This window comes from Phyllosticta citriasiana (genome assembly GCF_038021145.1).
Source record: "Phyllosticta citriasiana strain CBS 120426 chromosome Unknown IWZ02scaffold_1, whole genome shotgun sequence".
Classification (NCBI taxonomy): Eukaryota; Fungi; Ascomycota; class Dothideomycetes; order Botryosphaeriales; family Phyllostictaceae; genus Phyllosticta; species Phyllosticta citriasiana.
This window is the reverse complement of record NW_027117278.1, coordinates 1269338-1284103: the sequence shown is the minus strand read 5'-3', so window position 1 is coordinate 1284103 and position 14766 is coordinate 1269338. Positions and strand designations below refer to the sequence as shown.

At 53.4% G+C, this 14766-nt stretch overlaps 6 protein-coding genes across 6 annotated transcripts; 2 read left to right on the top strand and 4 right to left on the bottom strand.

Moving 5' to 3' along the window:
- Positions 1 to 918: 918 nt before the first annotated feature.
- On the bottom strand, positions 919 to 2706 carry IWZ02DRAFT_439335 (actin family). Its single transcript, XM_066766775.1, has 5 exons — positions 2552 to 2706; positions 2466 to 2488; positions 2186 to 2413; positions 2083 to 2129; positions 919 to 2029 (listed from the first exon to the last, which is right to left on the bottom strand). The coding sequence occupies exons 1-5, from the start codon at positions 2584 to 2586 to the stop codon at positions 1043 to 1045; spliced, it is 1320 nt and encodes a 439-aa protein (XP_066627082.1). The 5' UTR covers positions 2587 to 2706; the 3' UTR covers positions 919 to 1042.
- Positions 2707 to 3391: 685 nt separating this feature from the next.
- Positions 3392 to 5900, top strand: IWZ02DRAFT_14575 (nucleophile aminohydrolase). The gene is made up of 6 exons (XM_066761834.1): positions 3392 to 3852; positions 3904 to 4103; positions 4156 to 4575; positions 4639 to 5463; positions 5519 to 5628; positions 5690 to 5900. Exons 1-6 carry the CDS (start codon positions 3734 to 3736, stop codon positions 5810 to 5812), a joined length of 1797 nt encoding a protein of 598 aa, XP_066627081.1. The 5' UTR covers positions 3392 to 3733; the 3' UTR covers positions 5813 to 5900.
- Positions 5901 to 8085: 2185 nt separating this feature from the next.
- IWZ02DRAFT_14540 (uncharacterized protein) lies at positions 8086 to 9107 on the bottom strand. Its single transcript, XM_066761830.1, has one exon. The coding sequence runs from the start codon at positions 8930 to 8932 to the stop codon at positions 8186 to 8188; it is 747 nt and encodes a 248-aa protein (XP_066627080.1). The 5' UTR covers positions 8933 to 9107; the 3' UTR covers positions 8086 to 8185.
- A 176-nt stretch (positions 9108 to 9283) lies between these two features.
- Positions 9284 to 9718, bottom strand: IWZ02DRAFT_429158 (uncharacterized protein; the record flags this gene model as incomplete). The annotated part of the gene is made up of 1 exon (XM_066765966.1): positions 9284 to 9718. The coding sequence occupies one exon, from the start codon at positions 9716 to 9718 to the stop codon at positions 9284 to 9286; it is 435 nt and encodes a 144-aa protein (XP_066627079.1).
- Positions 9719 to 10392: 674 nt separating this feature from the next.
- On the bottom strand, positions 10393 to 12236 carry IWZ02DRAFT_14551 (major facilitator superfamily domain-containing protein). The gene is made up of 3 exons (XM_066761831.1): positions 11353 to 12236; positions 10943 to 11299; positions 10393 to 10891 (listed from the first exon to the last, which is right to left on the bottom strand). Exons 1-3 carry the CDS (start codon positions 12142 to 12144, stop codon positions 10550 to 10552), a joined length of 1491 nt encoding a protein of 496 aa, XP_066627078.1. The 5' UTR covers positions 12145 to 12236; the 3' UTR covers positions 10393 to 10549.
- Positions 12237 to 12443: 207 nt separating this feature from the next.
- IWZ02DRAFT_439327 (RNA polymerase II transcription factor B subunit 4) lies at positions 12444 to 14285 on the top strand. Its single transcript, XM_066766774.1, has 3 exons — positions 12444 to 12825; positions 12881 to 13827; positions 13881 to 14285. The coding sequence occupies exons 1-3, from the start codon at positions 12781 to 12783 to the stop codon at positions 14023 to 14025; spliced, it is 1137 nt and encodes a 378-aa protein (XP_066627077.1). The 5' UTR covers positions 12444 to 12780; the 3' UTR covers positions 14026 to 14285.
- Positions 14286 to 14766: the final 481 nt, after the last annotated feature.

The window sequence follows — 14766 nt, the reverse complement described above, 5'->3', positions numbered from 1 at the left end:
AAGGAGAGAACGACTCGGTCAAGGCTGGGGGTTGCGGGACCGCGAATTGGTCATCATAAGGTGTCTGCGACTGCGGGAAAGGTGGTTGCGGGATGGAGCCTGTCAAATTGCCATCGTAAAAACCGCTGGATATTTGCGACCATCCCATTCCACCATAGGGGCCGCCGAACCCACCAAAATCCTGTGCAGCGGATGTCGGAGGGTTCATGGCAAAGACGTTGTTCGCGTCAGCGGCTACTGGATGATGGAGTGGTATGGAACTAGCGGGAGGATAAGCTGCGGGCTGAGAGGGTGCATTGTGGTGGCTCGACGAGTCCAGCAAGGCCGAAGCTACCGTCTGTCCAGCAGGCTGGGCGGCAAGAATGCTATCGGCGCCGGCGGGATCGCCGTCCGACCTGACGCGCTTTCTCGTGCCCAGCGGTACGGCAGAGCGCTTGAGGTTGCGGGCGGGCGCAGAATTGCTTGGTGTTGCTGCGTCGAGCAGCTGATGCGATGGTGGCGGGTCGTTCGCTGTGCGGACGATCAGTACGGCGACCAAACCCCCATGGCTTTTGAAGGCGCGCGCAATACGGGTAAATAAGAGAGAGAAGGAGGACGAGCAACGGCCGGTTGACATACCATGAACCTGCGGTCTGACCATCTTCAAGGGTACTGGCCCTAAGACTAGGTAGCTTGAGTTCAGTAGGTGACGAGGGAGAAGCTTTGGTCTCCGCCGCCGGCCCAAACTCCGCATGCCGCCGCACTGGGCTGACCAACGACACAGCCTCATCTGGACCCTCAACGTCGACCACCTCGACGGCTGCCAGGCATTCTCCAGCATGTCCCACGCGACAGCCAGGGTCTGGTCCTGCGGATCACACGCAAACATTCCGACCACCATTTGGGTCAGCCCGCAAGGCCTGCCAAGCGCCCATCATGTCCAGGATTAACGTCGTTGGCATTTCTCTTCCTATCTGTCGGCGCTCTACCGCCTTGGTCCCCACTTGCCCTCTCGATACACTAACACGCTTGCTTGCCCAACTGCTGCCCCAGTTCTGCCTTTCTACGTGCTGCCCGGTCCGCCGAGGAGTGCAAACCTGCGCACGATGCTGGGTCCAATCTCGTCGTACTCGGCCTTTGTGTGACAGTAGCTCCTGAATTCCGGCGTCTGACCTAGCAGGCTGCCACCAAACCAGGGACCATGCCTTTGCCTCTTGTGTGTGATGACTTGCACGTCCAGTCCACCGCTCTTTGCTCCGCCGCTCCTCGCCTCTGACGCCTTGATACGCGCGTCCACCAGGTGCCGAATGTCACGTTGCAAACGGCGTCCAAAGTCCTTGTACAGCGTCGAACCTCCAGAGAGCACAATGTTCTTGTAGAGGCCGCGCCTCACGTCGATGGGGCTGGTCTGGATCACCGTGTCGACAATGTTTGGAAGAGGGGTGAGGAAGTCGCTCGAATATATTTCGGGGTTGAAGAAGATCTCAGGGGCCAGGAAGCGCTCGTATCCAACGTCGACGTTGACGGTCCTGCCGTTAGGGTACTTGACTTCATGCTTGGCAAATCTTTCCGGTTCTCTGTCGAATCGCGAGAACTCCTTGACAATATCCGGGCACACGTAGCAGTACTCTTCCTTTATCCTCTCAGCCGTCTTCAAGCTGCTGTCTGGCTCGCCTCTGTCACGCAGGAGCTGCTGCACAAAGTAGGTAATGTCCCGGCCGGCAATGGGAATGCTCTTGATGCTGGACCCAATGACGTAGCCCTCGGCAACGGGAATGACATGCGTAACACCCTCACCGGAGTCAATGACGGTACCAGTAAGTGATCTATCCTGCACCTTGGAGGACGTCCAAGATGCGGCCAGGGCAAGGACAGCCTGTACCGCAATGTAGAGACCAGCGCAGTTGAATGACTCGAACATGATTTCTGCCGTGTTCTCGCGGTTTTCGGGAGGGTTCAATGGGGGCTCGGTGAGCAGGAAATAATGATCCTCGGGTTCGACGCGAAGGTACTTGAAGATGGAGTTGGACCAGAAACGCTCCATGTGATCCTGGACGCGAATTAGAGGTTGGTCGTGTGTAGAAGTTGAGGGCTCGATCATACCCAGTTCTCAATCTGTCCGTGTCGAATGGGGTAGTGGATTCCATAGCCTAGTGAAACTCAGTATAATGCCCCATAAATGTGTTCTTATACTTGACAGTCGTACCAGGACCCGAGGATGCCGCCAGAGCTTCGTCACCAATGAAGAAATCAAGGTCCTCAGTGCCGCGCTTCATCGACAAGTGCCCGCCAGGTCCAGCGCCACCGGTGAGAAAAGAGGGTTTGTTAGCGACGGCGGGTCGGCCAGAGCCTGAACCTCCTGCACCTCCGGCAGGGCCTTTGGTCGCGATGGCGGTGGGGAAGACGAAGGACGGGGAGTCATTTCCAGCGAAACCTGGGGAGAGTTAGCAGTGTGAGTCGGTAGATAACGCATTGGAGCGTCGGACCTAGCTTGGAATATCCCGTGCCGCTACAAAGACGATGGTTAGCTCAGGCGTGGGCGGGCCAGGGCGAGGGGCTCGGGGGAGCTCACTTGTCCATGACAACGGCCGGTGTTTGGGCCGCCATTTCGAAGGACTGCAGTGGACGACGACGCGGGAGAAGATGAGGATTGAAGGCGGCGGGGGTGTTGAGGCTTAACAGCTGCGACGGTGGCTACCTAGCCAGTATAGGTCGGGGGTGGTGTCGTAGCTGGACGCGCGTGGGCAGATGGAGCCTAATTCGTCGACGCCCACTCCGCGCCCCCGGCCGCTGAGCGTCATTCCGCCCACGCCAAGTCTGCCTCTCCGCCAGCCGGAGCGGAGGCCCGATCTTGTCACGTACAAATTCTCCATTTGGCTGTATCAACTCGACCATTGCAGTCCCATTGCAAGTGCATTGTGCTGGACGTTACGATCCAGCTGCCTGCTTAATTGGGTCAAGCTGCTCGAGGATGATCACATGCAAAGAAAAAAGCTCCCAAGCCCTGGCGACTGACAAGATCATCCACAATCAAGAACCTCATCATTTCAATCCTCCAGAGGCGTGGTGAATTGAATCAGGGACGGGAGGTTCAAGGTGCGGGTGGCAGCAATGTCGCGCTGAATGGTGGGTTTGGCCGATTGCAGTGCCTGTTGTTCTTGCCCGCCCATTCGTAGAAGGAGCTCGACCACGCCGACAATCCATCTCAGTCCTTGTCCTCCTCTTCCAGTTCGCAAAACCTACGACACCCCGTCAATACTCCCGCGCATGGTTCCGTGATCTTCTCCCCGGCGGAGGCAGCCATTCTTTCAGACGCTTTTTGTCTTGTTGCAACTCCATCTTCATCCTCTCCCACCTCTCTGCAGGCCTCACCTTGACAATCTTAGCCTTTGGGATCCAGCCTCACCAATCTGCTCTTTAGCGAGTCTCAATCACTCGTCCGATATCCTGGAGCCCCCGACTTTCCCTTCAGTTCACCAACAGCCTCCGACCTTGTTCCTGTTGCGTCAACCGCCATTTCCGCCAAACCACTCTACACCATCTTCCTCCACCTTGCAGATCACTGTCTCACCAAACTTTGATCAAACTGGGGTCGACAAACGAGTCCATACTTGACTTAGAGGACAAAAGAAGGCATAGGTTGGGTCGCCGCCTGTCCCTTTGGAAGGGCGCCAGAGCACAAACTTTGCGTCAGAAAAACATTGCGTCCTCTGAAACAGCAGACCAGAGCTTACCCAGCTCTGCAGACGGTTCAATGGCACATAGGAGCGGTAGAAGCCGCAGAGGCGGTGACATATGTGCCATATTCGTTCACGCCGGAGCTGGCTACCACAGCGTCAACAACGAAGGCTTACATCTACAAGCTTGCAATGAGTGCGTCAACATGGCATACTTGGAAATTTTGATAGCTAATGCCAGGGACAGTGCTGCAAAAGCTGGCATGGCGATTCTTCGAAACGGTGGTACTGCCGTCGATGCTGTCGAGATCGCCATCAAAGTCCTCGAGGACCGAGAGATTACCAACGCTGGCTATGGCAGCAATCTTGCCATAGATGGTGTCGTTGAATGCGATGCCATCATGGTAGACCACTATGGGCGGAGTGGAGGCGTAGGTGCCGTCGCTCGTAAGTCACAGTGTCTTCGATTTTTGTGACATGGTCACTGACCGAGATGCAGAGATCAAAAACCCCATCTCTCTAGCCCGCCTGGTCCTAGACCATACCACTCAACCATTGCTCCTCAAGCGCGTCCCTCCAAATCTGCTGGTCGCTCAGGGTGCCACCGATTTTGCCTTTGAGCAGGGACTGTCAGTCCTTCCGCACGACGCACTCGTGTCTCCTGCGGCCAGAGAGCGGTGGATTAAATGGAGGTCTGATCTCAAAAATGCTGAAAGGAAGGCCCGTCAATCTCTGGCAAGCCCAGTATCTTCCTCGCCAAGCTGGGCCGATGATCTCGATCCTCAGCAAGAAGAGCTAGTCCGCACAAAGATGCGCAAAGAACACACTACAAACATGCTTCGGGGACGTGTTGAAGTCAACAACATGCCAGCGACACCGACACCTGCTCCCAAGCAAATATTTTCTCCTGAACCAAGTGGTATGACTGGCCGGGACTTCGATACTCACCGAGAGGTCACTTACTAATACTTCATGGTTGTAGAATCTAGTCACGCAGTAGCTCCAAGACCCGCATCCCTCTCAGAAGCCGCACAAAATCCTCTCATCAATAGCACGCAGACTGTTCCAACCCTTTCGTCTTATGACAATCCAAAAGACGCTGTGGAGAGCGGCTCCAGTCCCGACATCGATATGAGCGACGTTGAGGACAGCTCCGACGTTCTTTTCGACGGCTACCAGAAGAGGAAAAATCAAAGGTCAGGAACTAGGCACGATGGATCGGAATTGTCGGATTCAGAGAGCTCGGGGACTTTGCAACTGCCGTCTTTGACACCGAGCCCTACTCCTGGAGAGTTGCCTCCTGCGGAGAAGCGACCGCTACCGGACACGCCTCTTGGCATTCCAACACTTGTGCGAACGAGTACAAACCTCAATCACGTTGTTAATAACGCGCCCCTGCCTCCGGAGCCCGATCAAGTAGGAACGGACCCCGACAAAATCGATGAAGACATGGATACAAGGGAAGACAACATTACCGACACCGTTGGTGCAGTCGCAGTTGACTGCTACGGCAACATAGCATGTGGAGCATCGTCTGGAGGCATTGGCATGAAGTACCGTGGTCGCATTGGTCCGGCGGCCCTCGTGGGCGTTGGAGCGCATGTAGTACCAAGTGCCACTGATGACAAGAACAGGGTCGCAGTCGCGACTGTGACCAGCGGCACGGGAGAGCATATGGCCACTACCATGGCTGCCACGGTCTGCTCGGAGCGGCTCTATTACAACAAGATGAGAGGCAAAGAGGGACAACTGGAGACTGTTGATGAAGAAGAGGTTATCAGTTCTATGATACAGAAGGATTTTATGGGTATGACAGCCCTCTTTCATTCATTTCTATCGAGTAGGAATTGACGGGACAACAGGCCATCCAAGCGTCCAAAACAGCAACTCCGCCGGCGCAATTGGCGTCCTGAGCGTCAAGAAGACTCGAGACGGCATTTACCTCTACTTTGGTCACAACACCGACTCCTTTGTAAGCTCCATTTGTAAGGCTTGAATATACTTTGGAATGATGCTGATCTACTTTCACCTAGGCGCTCGCGTCGATGCACTCTGACGAGGACCGCCCGCAATGCACCATGTCGCGCAGCACAGGCAGTGGTGCGATTGCTCAAGGCGGTCGCTGTTTGCGGTATCGTCGCAAGAAGAAGCACTGACAGTAGAAACAACTACTGGCTGTGTATTGTTCGAGAGCTGCGATGACCTTTGAGTCTCTTCTCCTACCTCCGAATCTCCCCACCTTTACCCCTCAGCCTTCGTTACCTTTTGAATCTCTCTCATCTGTGTGCTGCATTTTCCGTCATCCTGGTGGTATGGAGCGTTTCGGTAGAGCATGGCATTGCTTGGGATGGTTTTGCATAATCCGGACCGTTCGGGTCTCCTTTCCCTCTCCTTCTTTCATTGTTCCCCTAGCTTAACAGAAAAGCATGCGCTGTGGCGGGCAAGGTCAAATGAGAGGTTGGCGTACGGTGGTTTGGCTCAAGACAAGTGGCTATAGCTCAAGCAGTTATGGTGGAAACGAAACCTATTGCTCGGAAAGTTTGGACAAGCTCTGAGGCCTGAATGAGTGAGAAATCACTCCTGCTCTTGTTTTGCTCTGGCATTGAAACGCATGAATACTTGCCATGGTCTAACTAACCTCGCTCGTGAGTGTATACGGACTTTGAACCTCGAGACGAAGAACCCTTGTTATCACTTACGTCTCTATAACATGATTCCGAGGGCCTCCACTTCTGGCCTTCGGACCCAGTTTGCAGCCTCAAAACCTCCAAGGAGGTAAAATGCCCTCAATTGATGGCATCAACATACAGCAGGTCTTCCTCGTTGCTGTTCTTTAGATTCGGGCGGGCCCTTGCTCAAGACATTATGTGCCACAAAGCACAAAAAGACCTCATATCTCAAGATTAAAGGCGCCTTACATCGTGGTATATTGCTTTTTCTACCTGTTTCAGATCGAGGACTTGTGCTTCCCGCACACTGAGTTTGGTGCAAGGAAAAACAAGAAACAAAGAACACAGTCTGAAATGTCGCTCGGGACGATTTATTTTCTGCTGGCTACTTTCTCGGGTGCAGAGTAACTGACCTTGCATGACATGGGTTTAAGGGCGATGAAATAATGCAAGAGATGTGTTTAGCTCTCACATGCAGAAAGGGAAAAAGGTGTAAAAAAGAAAAGCAAAAGAATTGAATCCCGAGGATCAAACCGATGTTGGGGTAGGTCTGAGCGGTTGGATATTTGGATCACCAGTCACATTCAACTTCCAACTTTCCCGTTGCACCAATGGCCCGACCATCGTTTTATCCAATTCTCCCGACAATTGAGTCTGCGTGTGCATTTTGTGTAGTGATAATTTGGGTCTCTCAAAGTTCGCTCAACGTGCCTCGTGATCTGTCACCGCCGGCTCTGCATGTGCTTGCATGTGCGCCTCGCTCTTTGCGACTATTAAAGGCGTCGGCACAGTTGCTGCAGACTTCACAACAACGACCGACCGACGTCCTAGAGATGTACGACGAAGAAACTAACAAACTTCCGGGTGCGTCGGGACATCAAGAACAGCACCCTTCGACTTGTGTCTTTTGGGCGGCCGGTACACAAGAGTGCATGCGTAGCGCAGTCCTCGCGAGGTGCCTGTAATAGGACTTCTCATTGCAGAATGATGTTGAAGCGCCGCATGATTGGGAAATGTATTGCTTCGAAAAAGAGACTCGTTGCTTGAACCACAAAGCCTGAAGGCAATCTGCTGACGGCGCTGTCTCAAAATGGCCCATCACAATTCTTGCTACCCCTGAATGTACTGCCCAAGTGGGCTTGTCATGATATCGAAAAGTCCTTTATGTTTGAGACTGAATTTGGAAGATCTAACCACAATTCAAATCCGCGTCTTGCTTCCAGTTTTTTTTTTTTTTTTTTTTTTTTTTTTTTTTTTTTTTTTGGCCTTCTAGTCGTGTTGCATTTCTAGTTCAGAATCTATTGATGTCCGGCAACAAGGCGCGGTGATGACGCTGACAGCGGGATGAGCGGGATGAAGGTTCGTTCCATCGTGACAAGCAGACAGTCTGGCCTGCAAAGTATGCCTCCGTGTCGGAAGCCCAGGAAAGTACCACGGACCCCACACGGCTCCACTGTGTCAAATACACAGTCGGGAAACCGAATGAGGCATCATGTTTGCGAGAAAGAGGACGCTTTTGTACTGCAACCCGCGCAGGGACCAAAAGAACACGGACAAATGGCATACGGACGCCCCACTTGACCCGTGAACAGCACATGAGATTTGGCAGATGTCGAAGTCAACGCATGTGTGAGGCGAAGCGCGTGGATCAATTGGATTAGGAAGAGTCTGTGACTCCTGGCGTAAACTGACGTGGGACAGACCACTACATCCACGTATAAATGTTCGAAGAGGCCTCTCAAATTCAGAAAAGCGACCTCCTACCCTGCCAGTAGTCAGCAGCCCCAGATCAACGACGGAACGCATACTTTCGTGTCTGCTGTGGTCTCTCCGTTGAGCGTCGCGACGTCTAGCGCTCTCTCAGGACCGCTTCACGTTTTGTCGTGCCGTCGGCCAGGCACCTTGCGCTCTACTCGATGATCCGATGCATCTTTTGTCGATGCATCTGATCAGCATCATGTCATCCCAATGCGAAAGCGATACAAACGTGCCGCGTAGTCGAGCTTTTGCTCCTGGAATCGGCTCGTGCGGCTTCCTAGAGTCCCGATGAGGACACCTCGAGCAGACAATCAATGTCCTCGCGAGAGCTTTTAATGAAATTGATCTGGGACACGCTTGAGGGGGAACTAAGCGGTGTATTTCGTGCGAGTAAGGGATCAAATCCTCTCCTGAACTCGTAACGAGCAAGATGCGAGAGCCGGGACCGCTACCACATTGAGGAGTTTCTGCTTCGCATGATAGCGCAATTGACAAAGGGCAGGGGCGGATGTAAATTTTTTTTTTTTTTTTTTCACGTGGTAGACTTGATGACTGTGTGTATAAAACCCCGCCGGGCGTGGATGTTTGAGGCAGAACAAATCTGTGCCCATTTTTCTGTGAAGCAAAGTACTTCAGTGAAGCAGCTGCACACAACTCTTTCTTGCGTGCTCTTTCTAGCACCTTTTTCAGGTTCGAAAATTCAGTCGTCGTCTGCTTTTCCAGCATGACGGGAATCACCTCACCGCAAAACTTGCGTTCAGCATCAAAAGAAGACAGAGTTAGAAAAATATTGATGACCGTCTTGTAACAATGCTGCCATTCTGCATCGAAACAATTTATAAACACCATCAAAGCTTCTCTGGCCGCTGATTCCAACAGCTTCTGCGGACCAAATCAGCAGAACAAAGACAGTACAAGCGCATTGGACTGGCATGTCAAAGAGACAAGCAAACAGTCACGTCGTTCCAGGTTGGAATTTGCAGAATAGTCCCTCTCCGCGTCTTGCTCCATGCAATGAAGAACAAAAGTTGCTCTGCGGCGGTTAAGGGACGCTTATGTACCCAGAAACAACAAAGCCATGAGCGACTTCGGGGCACGCCCAGCAGCACGTGGAAACAAATGATTGTGGCTTCGTGCGCGTGATACCGAGACCGGAAGGGATTTAGGCACGAGGCTCCAGAATGCAGTCGTGACTCGGAGTCAGGAGAAACGGCTCTTTCTATCATGTGAGATCACGAACCGCCTGTGATAGAAAAGATCATTCATGCGGCGAGATCTACCGTCTAGGACGTGGTCTTTAGTGACTTTTGAATTAGCAGAAAGTTGAACAAGAGCACTTCTGTTCATGCCGCGCGGTTCTGCCAATAAGAAGTCTCCAGGTCCAGGAGCAGTCATTACTGCGGTTCTGGCGGCAAATAGTCTCCTGGTCCAGGAAGCATTCATCGCAGCGATTCTGGTGGTAAGGTGTCTCCCGGACCAGGGAGCGGCCGTTGCAGCGGTGCTGGTGGCAGCTAGTCGCCTGGTCCAGGGAGCAGCCATCGCAGCGGCTCTAGTGGGAGGTAGTCTCCTAGTCCAGGGAGCAGCCGTTGCAGCGGCGCAGGTGGCAAGTCGTCTCCTGGTCCAAGGAGCAGCCATTGTCGCGTCACATGCCTTCGAAGCACGTCTTTGTTCTCCATTGGTGGTGAGTCTCAACACCACTATCTAGCGGCCAGACACAGTCATGACCGAGCACGAGCATTAAGCGCAGAAGCTGTCATTCTGGGTAAGATGGACTCAAATAACGCCACTGTGGCTCCCTGGCCTGCGTTTCGAACCCATCGGGCGAGTCGCGCTGCTCAGCATCGCTTGTTCATGGACTCGTAGGTCTTTTGCACCACGTTGCTGCAAGACTGGCTTCCTGTGTTGCAAGTAGTCAAGATCTCAAGATGATGTCTAGCTGCGCTGTTGCTCCTCGCTGTCGATCAGAGTGACAAGTTCCCGCTGACTTGCGGTAGCGGAGTGACCAACGGCAGCAAAGTTTCTTGGAATGCTGAGCCTTCGAAAGTGGAGAGGTATTGCGAGTTCGGTAGAGCCCGCGGGTTGTAGGCGTGCGAACGAGAAAAGTTAATGTCTGCTGGGAGATTCCGTGAATGAGGAGCTCTGACGTGGACATGGACAGACCATCGCAGAGGTCAGTACTTACAGACTAGGGTTGAAAAGGACTGTAACATGTGTATCCCGCATTCCGGCGAGAAGGCTTTTCATTTCGGTATTGGGATGGGCTCCCAGGCCACAGTAGCGAGAAAATGAGGTAAAGCGAATGACAGGAAGATAGAAAATCTCCAGCCGCCGATTAACTTCAACCTTCCCCCACGACATCAAAACGTCCTGTTCAGGAATTCAGTCTAGTTCGAGGGTCAATCCCATCTACCGAGATAAGACGAGGTGTCCTTGGAGTTTCGAAACATGTCTCTGCAAGTAATCACTTTACTCCCTCTTCTTGCCCAATCTAGGCAGGGCCAACCACAGGAGCCAAGAAACAGCCAACATGGCCAACACGATGGGTTGAAGCACGGCGACGCCTTTCGCTTGGGCAATAGCACCAACAGCAAAAGGGAATAGAGCGGCACCTCCTCCACCGAACGCAGCTGCGAAGCCGATGGCGCTGACGTGCAAGTGGCGTGGCAGTAGCCTCGTCGCAACGACGACGACAGAGGGAAACATGGGGCCCAGGAAGAATCCCTGGAAAGCGACGGCAATGGCTGAGAGCAGGAAAGATGGGACCAGCCAGAAGAGGAGTTCGAGAGCCATGCAAATGGGAAGATAGATCTAGGCTTTAATGTTAGCAGGCACTCGGGACTTTGGAGCATTTACACGCACACTGATGGCCAGCTTCTCTCCAATCCTGGGAGTTATGAAACCCAGAACGACCCTGCCAACGGCCATACCGAGCCAAAACCCCGTGGCCGTCATACCACTGGCAAAAGCGTCCCCATCCCTAACCCTGATCATGAAGGTGGTGATCCAGCCACCCAACCCAACCTCTGTACCCACGTAGCCGAGAAGGAACAGAGAGCAAAGCCAGGTCACGCGGGCTGACGGCCTCCTAATCAGTGCCTCCCAGAGGCGGCTGTCACTTGAATCAGAAGTCTTTGGGTTCGCGGCGCGGAACTCTGCGGCGTCTGCGGACCAGAACGACCAAAGACATAGCGCCAGCTCAAGAGCAGAGGCACCAATCTGTCCTGTTTGTCAGACTCCCTTTCGAGGAGAGGGTTAGATTGGCGCCTTACCATGACATAGTAGAATTGGTACCATGGCAGCTTAGCCGAAACGATCATGCTAGTTGCGAGCAACGGACTGAGGGTGGCACCTAGGCTGTAAAAGCCATGTAGGACGCCGAGAACCTCATTTGCATTTGCCATGGCCCCCATCCAAGCATTCCAGCCTGCATCCTGAATACCGTTTCCAAACCCTGCAAGCATAAAGGTGACGACCAGGACTGGGTATGGAGGGTGGATGGCAATGATGACATAGGCAATGGCGTGGGCGACAGGTCCGAGGAAGGCAACGCCGCGCTGGCCAAGCTTGAGATGGACGACGTTATTGAGGAGAGCGCTGGCTGTGTATCCGACCAGAGGAGACAAGAAGACGAGAGAGATGACGATGTAGGTCAGGTGGTAGTACTCTTCCATGTAGACAAGCAAAGCTCCATAGGCGGCATCGTTGGCGCCCATGACAAACATGGAGAAGAAGCAAGCCAAGCTCCGAAAGATATTGATACGGGGGCTATTCCATTGCTGCAGCTTCTCATTTGCAGTTGTTGGAGGCGAAGAAGCCTCGACGGCGTTGTCGTTTTGGCTGCTTCGAAGAGACTGTTCGCGTCTGCTGAGTTCGCCTTCTTGACTGGGGCGGAAGGCAGAACTGCTTCTTCTTGAAGGAGCATTCTGGATGCTCAAGCTGTGGGCCTTCTCGGGTCTTTGAAGCTTGATGGAGGGAGGACTGGAAGTTGGCTCGAATGGCTGCTCCTGGAGCTCAATGACACAAGTAGACGAGCCACCATGATTGGCCGACGAGGACGCCATGGCGTGAAAATCGCAACAAAAATTCGAAAACCAAGACAAGATGATATTGTCTATCAAAGCGACGAGGCGAATTGCTCAAGGACAGGAAAGTGCAGAAGGACGAGATTTTAAGGGCCCCGAAAGTGAGATGTGCAACAACAACGGGACAGAGCGAAAGGACATGTGGCAAGAATTCAAAGTTGACTCATAAGGCATGCAGAGAGAGCAGCAAAGACGGCAGCATGGACGATACAGTGTCGTAATAGCATCTGGTCTGGGGTAAGAGAGAGGAACCTACATATAAGCTCTCAACCATGCGGGGGGGAGACTGACCTCCGTCCCCAATCAGCTCAACAACGATGGCATCCAATCGGGTTAGTCTCGCCAAAACACCGGCCCGGGGATGGACCGCAGATGAACCGCCCCGCCGTCATTCCTTACCTTACTTACCTTAAATGCAGGCCGTTCTCCACGGCGAATTTGGGCCGCAAACACCGACAACCCACCTGACGCCATTTCACTTTGACGCGCTCCCGTCTGCAGGTACCGCCCTGCTCACCGCCTCCCTCGCAATTGAAGCGAGTCTTGCTGCGTCCTTCCATCGTAAACCTTCCGACAGCCTCCAGCGTTTCTTCTTCGTCGCTTGCGCTCGCAGCCATGGAAGCTGTCGATGCCACCGAACGCGAGTACAAAGGCTCCGACGGTATGCTGCCTCAGTCATGCCACCCTCTCCAGGAAATCATCTAAACCTCTCCCAGGTCCTCCTCCGTCACTACTCACAATTGTTTTTGACACAAATCCTCACGCTTGGTCGTACCTCTCGTCCACGCTTCCTCTTTCAAAGGCCATCGCAAATCTACTGGTCTTCATCAACGCCCATCTTGCCATCAACTCGGCCAATCAAGTCGCTGTCATCGCAAGTCACTCCCAGAAAACGGCCTGGCTGTATCCTACTCCGAGCCCGCCAAAGCCAAGACGGAAACCACTCGAGAATGGACAGAATGGCAGACATGCTGACGGAGATGGAGATGTGGAAATGTCGGACGCTCCCAAGCAGTCTGTATCTGCCGAGGATGCCAACAAATATCGTCCCTTTCGCAAGGTCGAGACCGAGATTCTCACCAACCTCCGCAAGCTTACTTCACAGACCTCAGAGGGTGACCTCAAGGCCACGACCACAACCATGATTGCAGGCGCCCTCACTGCAGCCTTAGCCTACATTTCCAAAGCAACTCTCAAATCTGCGCCCACTTCGAATGATGCATCTGCCCCCGATATCCTCACATCCTCGAACCAAGGATCAACCCAACGCACAACTCTCACATCTCGTATCCTTGTGATAAGCGTGTCTGGAGATTTGGCATCTCAGTACATTGCCGTCATGAATAGCATATTCGCCGCCCAGCGCCAGCGCATTCCCATTGACATACTCAAGTTGGCGGGCGACACCATCTTGCTTCAGCAAGCCTGCGACGCTACTGGGGGCATCTACATGAAGCCATCGGCACCCCAGGGTTTGCTTCAATATCTCATGATGGCCTTTTTGCCCGACAAGACTGCCAGAAGGCACTTGGTACTTCCGAGCGCAGGAGAGGTCGACTTCAGAGCCGCGTGTTTCTGCCACAGACGAGTTGTGGATGTTGGATACGTGTGCTCTGTTTGTCTGAGCAGTAAAAATCTTCCCACCCGCAAACTTTGCAAGTGCTGACTCGACTCTCAGTCTTCTGCGAGCCTCTGGCCGACCAGACGTGTCTCACCTGCGGATCCAAACTCTCAATCTCGACCACGGCGAGCAAACCACCTGCTCTTATAGCTCGTAAGAAGAAGAAGAGGAAGAGGGCCCCGGGAGAATCAACTCCCTCGGCCACTCCAGCCGGTGGGGCTACGCCAATTCCCTCGTAAATGATGACATGCGATTTTTTCTTGACTCCGTTGGACGGCTTTCTCGCGCAAGATATCCCTTTGGCAGGTAAGGTTTCGGATCTTGGAGTACAGTGACTGGAGTTGGTCTTTGGCTATTTTGGACCTGGAAATGTTTGTTGCAACTGCGTAGAGTGCAGGAGTGGGAGATGAGATGCAGTGTCATAGACAGTCAATGCAGTCATGATGCAGGCAGACAAGTCAAGACTGGAACGTGAGAGCGCACAAGCATTGACTCGATCTAGGTCACATGGGGTTGTCCGCCGCCTAATATTGCCGCAAATTGAAGACGACAGGCTCGCTTAACACGCTGACAGGCGGGAACCGGTTCACGATGCACATCACCAGATGCTACCTACGGCGCTACCGACGACGGCGACTAGAGTGGGTACATGTAGGTAGCAATTGATCCAGTATGCAGCTTCCCCTCGCGGCTAGACAGCTCCCCGTGTTCACCCCACGGCGAAATGGGTGCCCCCGCATCTGCTGCCCCTCCACTCCACTACCTACCAATGTCGTCTTACCACACACACACACACACACACAGCCGGCTCGCTCACCGTCGGACGGACTTTTCTGCGCCACACTGTTCCTGACCAGTGGACGCAAGATCCTGGTTGCAATGACGTTGGCCCGCACAGCAGTCACTCTCGGCGGCGCAGAATGTCGTCTTCGGCGTGACATTCGGGCGAGAGAAAGATCTGTTGAACGAATCGAAATGCT

Excerpts from the sequence above, each read along its gene's own strand:
- IWZ02DRAFT_439335 (XM_066766775.1), bottom strand. The coding sequence starts at position 2,586 with ATGGCGGCCCAAACACCGGCCGTTGTCATGGACAA. Across the intron at positions 2,489-2,551 it reads CCGGCCGTTGTCATGGACAA|CGGCACGGGATATTCCAAGC; the intron begins GTGAGCTCCCCC and ends TCGTCTTTGTAG. Across the intron at positions 2,030-2,082 it reads ACGGACAGATTGAGAACTGG|GATCACATGGAGCGTTTCTG; the intron begins GTATGATCGAGC and ends ATTCGCGTCCAG.
- IWZ02DRAFT_14575 (XM_066761834.1), top strand. The coding sequence starts at position 3,734 with ATGGCACATAGGAGCGGTAGAAGCCGCAGAGGCGGTGACATATGTGCC. Across the intron at positions 4,576-4,638 it reads ATTTTCTCCTGAACCAAGTG|AATCTAGTCACGCAGTAGCT; the intron begins GTATGACTGGCC and ends TCATGGTTGTAG. Across the intron at positions 5,464-5,518 it reads GATACAGAAGGATTTTATGG|GCCATCCAAGCGTCCAAAAC; the intron begins GTATGACAGCCC and ends ACGGGACAACAG.
- IWZ02DRAFT_14540 (XM_066761830.1), bottom strand. The coding sequence starts at position 8,932 with ATGGTGTTTATAAATTGTTTCGATGCAGAATGGCAGCATTGTTACAAG.
- IWZ02DRAFT_14551 (XM_066761831.1), bottom strand. The coding sequence starts at position 12,144 with ATGGCGTCCTCGTCGGCCAATCATGGTGGCTCGTCTACTTGTGTCATT. Across the intron at positions 11,300-11,352 it reads ACCAATTCTACTATGTCATG|ATTGGTGCCTCTGCTCTTGA; the intron begins GTAAGGCGCCAA and ends CAAACAGGACAG. Across the intron at positions 10,892-10,942 it reads GAGAGAAGCTGGCCATCAGT|ATCTATCTTCCCATTTGCAT; the intron begins GTGCGTGTAAAT and ends ATTAAAGCCTAG.
- IWZ02DRAFT_439327 (XM_066766774.1), top strand. The coding sequence starts at position 12,781 with ATGGAAGCTGTCGATGCCACCGAACGCGAGTACAAAGGCTCCGAC. Across the intron at positions 12,826-12,880 it reads GCGAGTACAAAGGCTCCGAC|GGTCCTCCTCCGTCACTACT; the intron begins GGTATGCTGCCT and ends AAACCTCTCCCA. Across the intron at positions 13,828-13,880 it reads ACCCGCAAACTTTGCAAGTG|CTGCGGATCCAAACTCTCAA; the intron begins CTGACTCGACTC and ends GACGTGTCTCAC.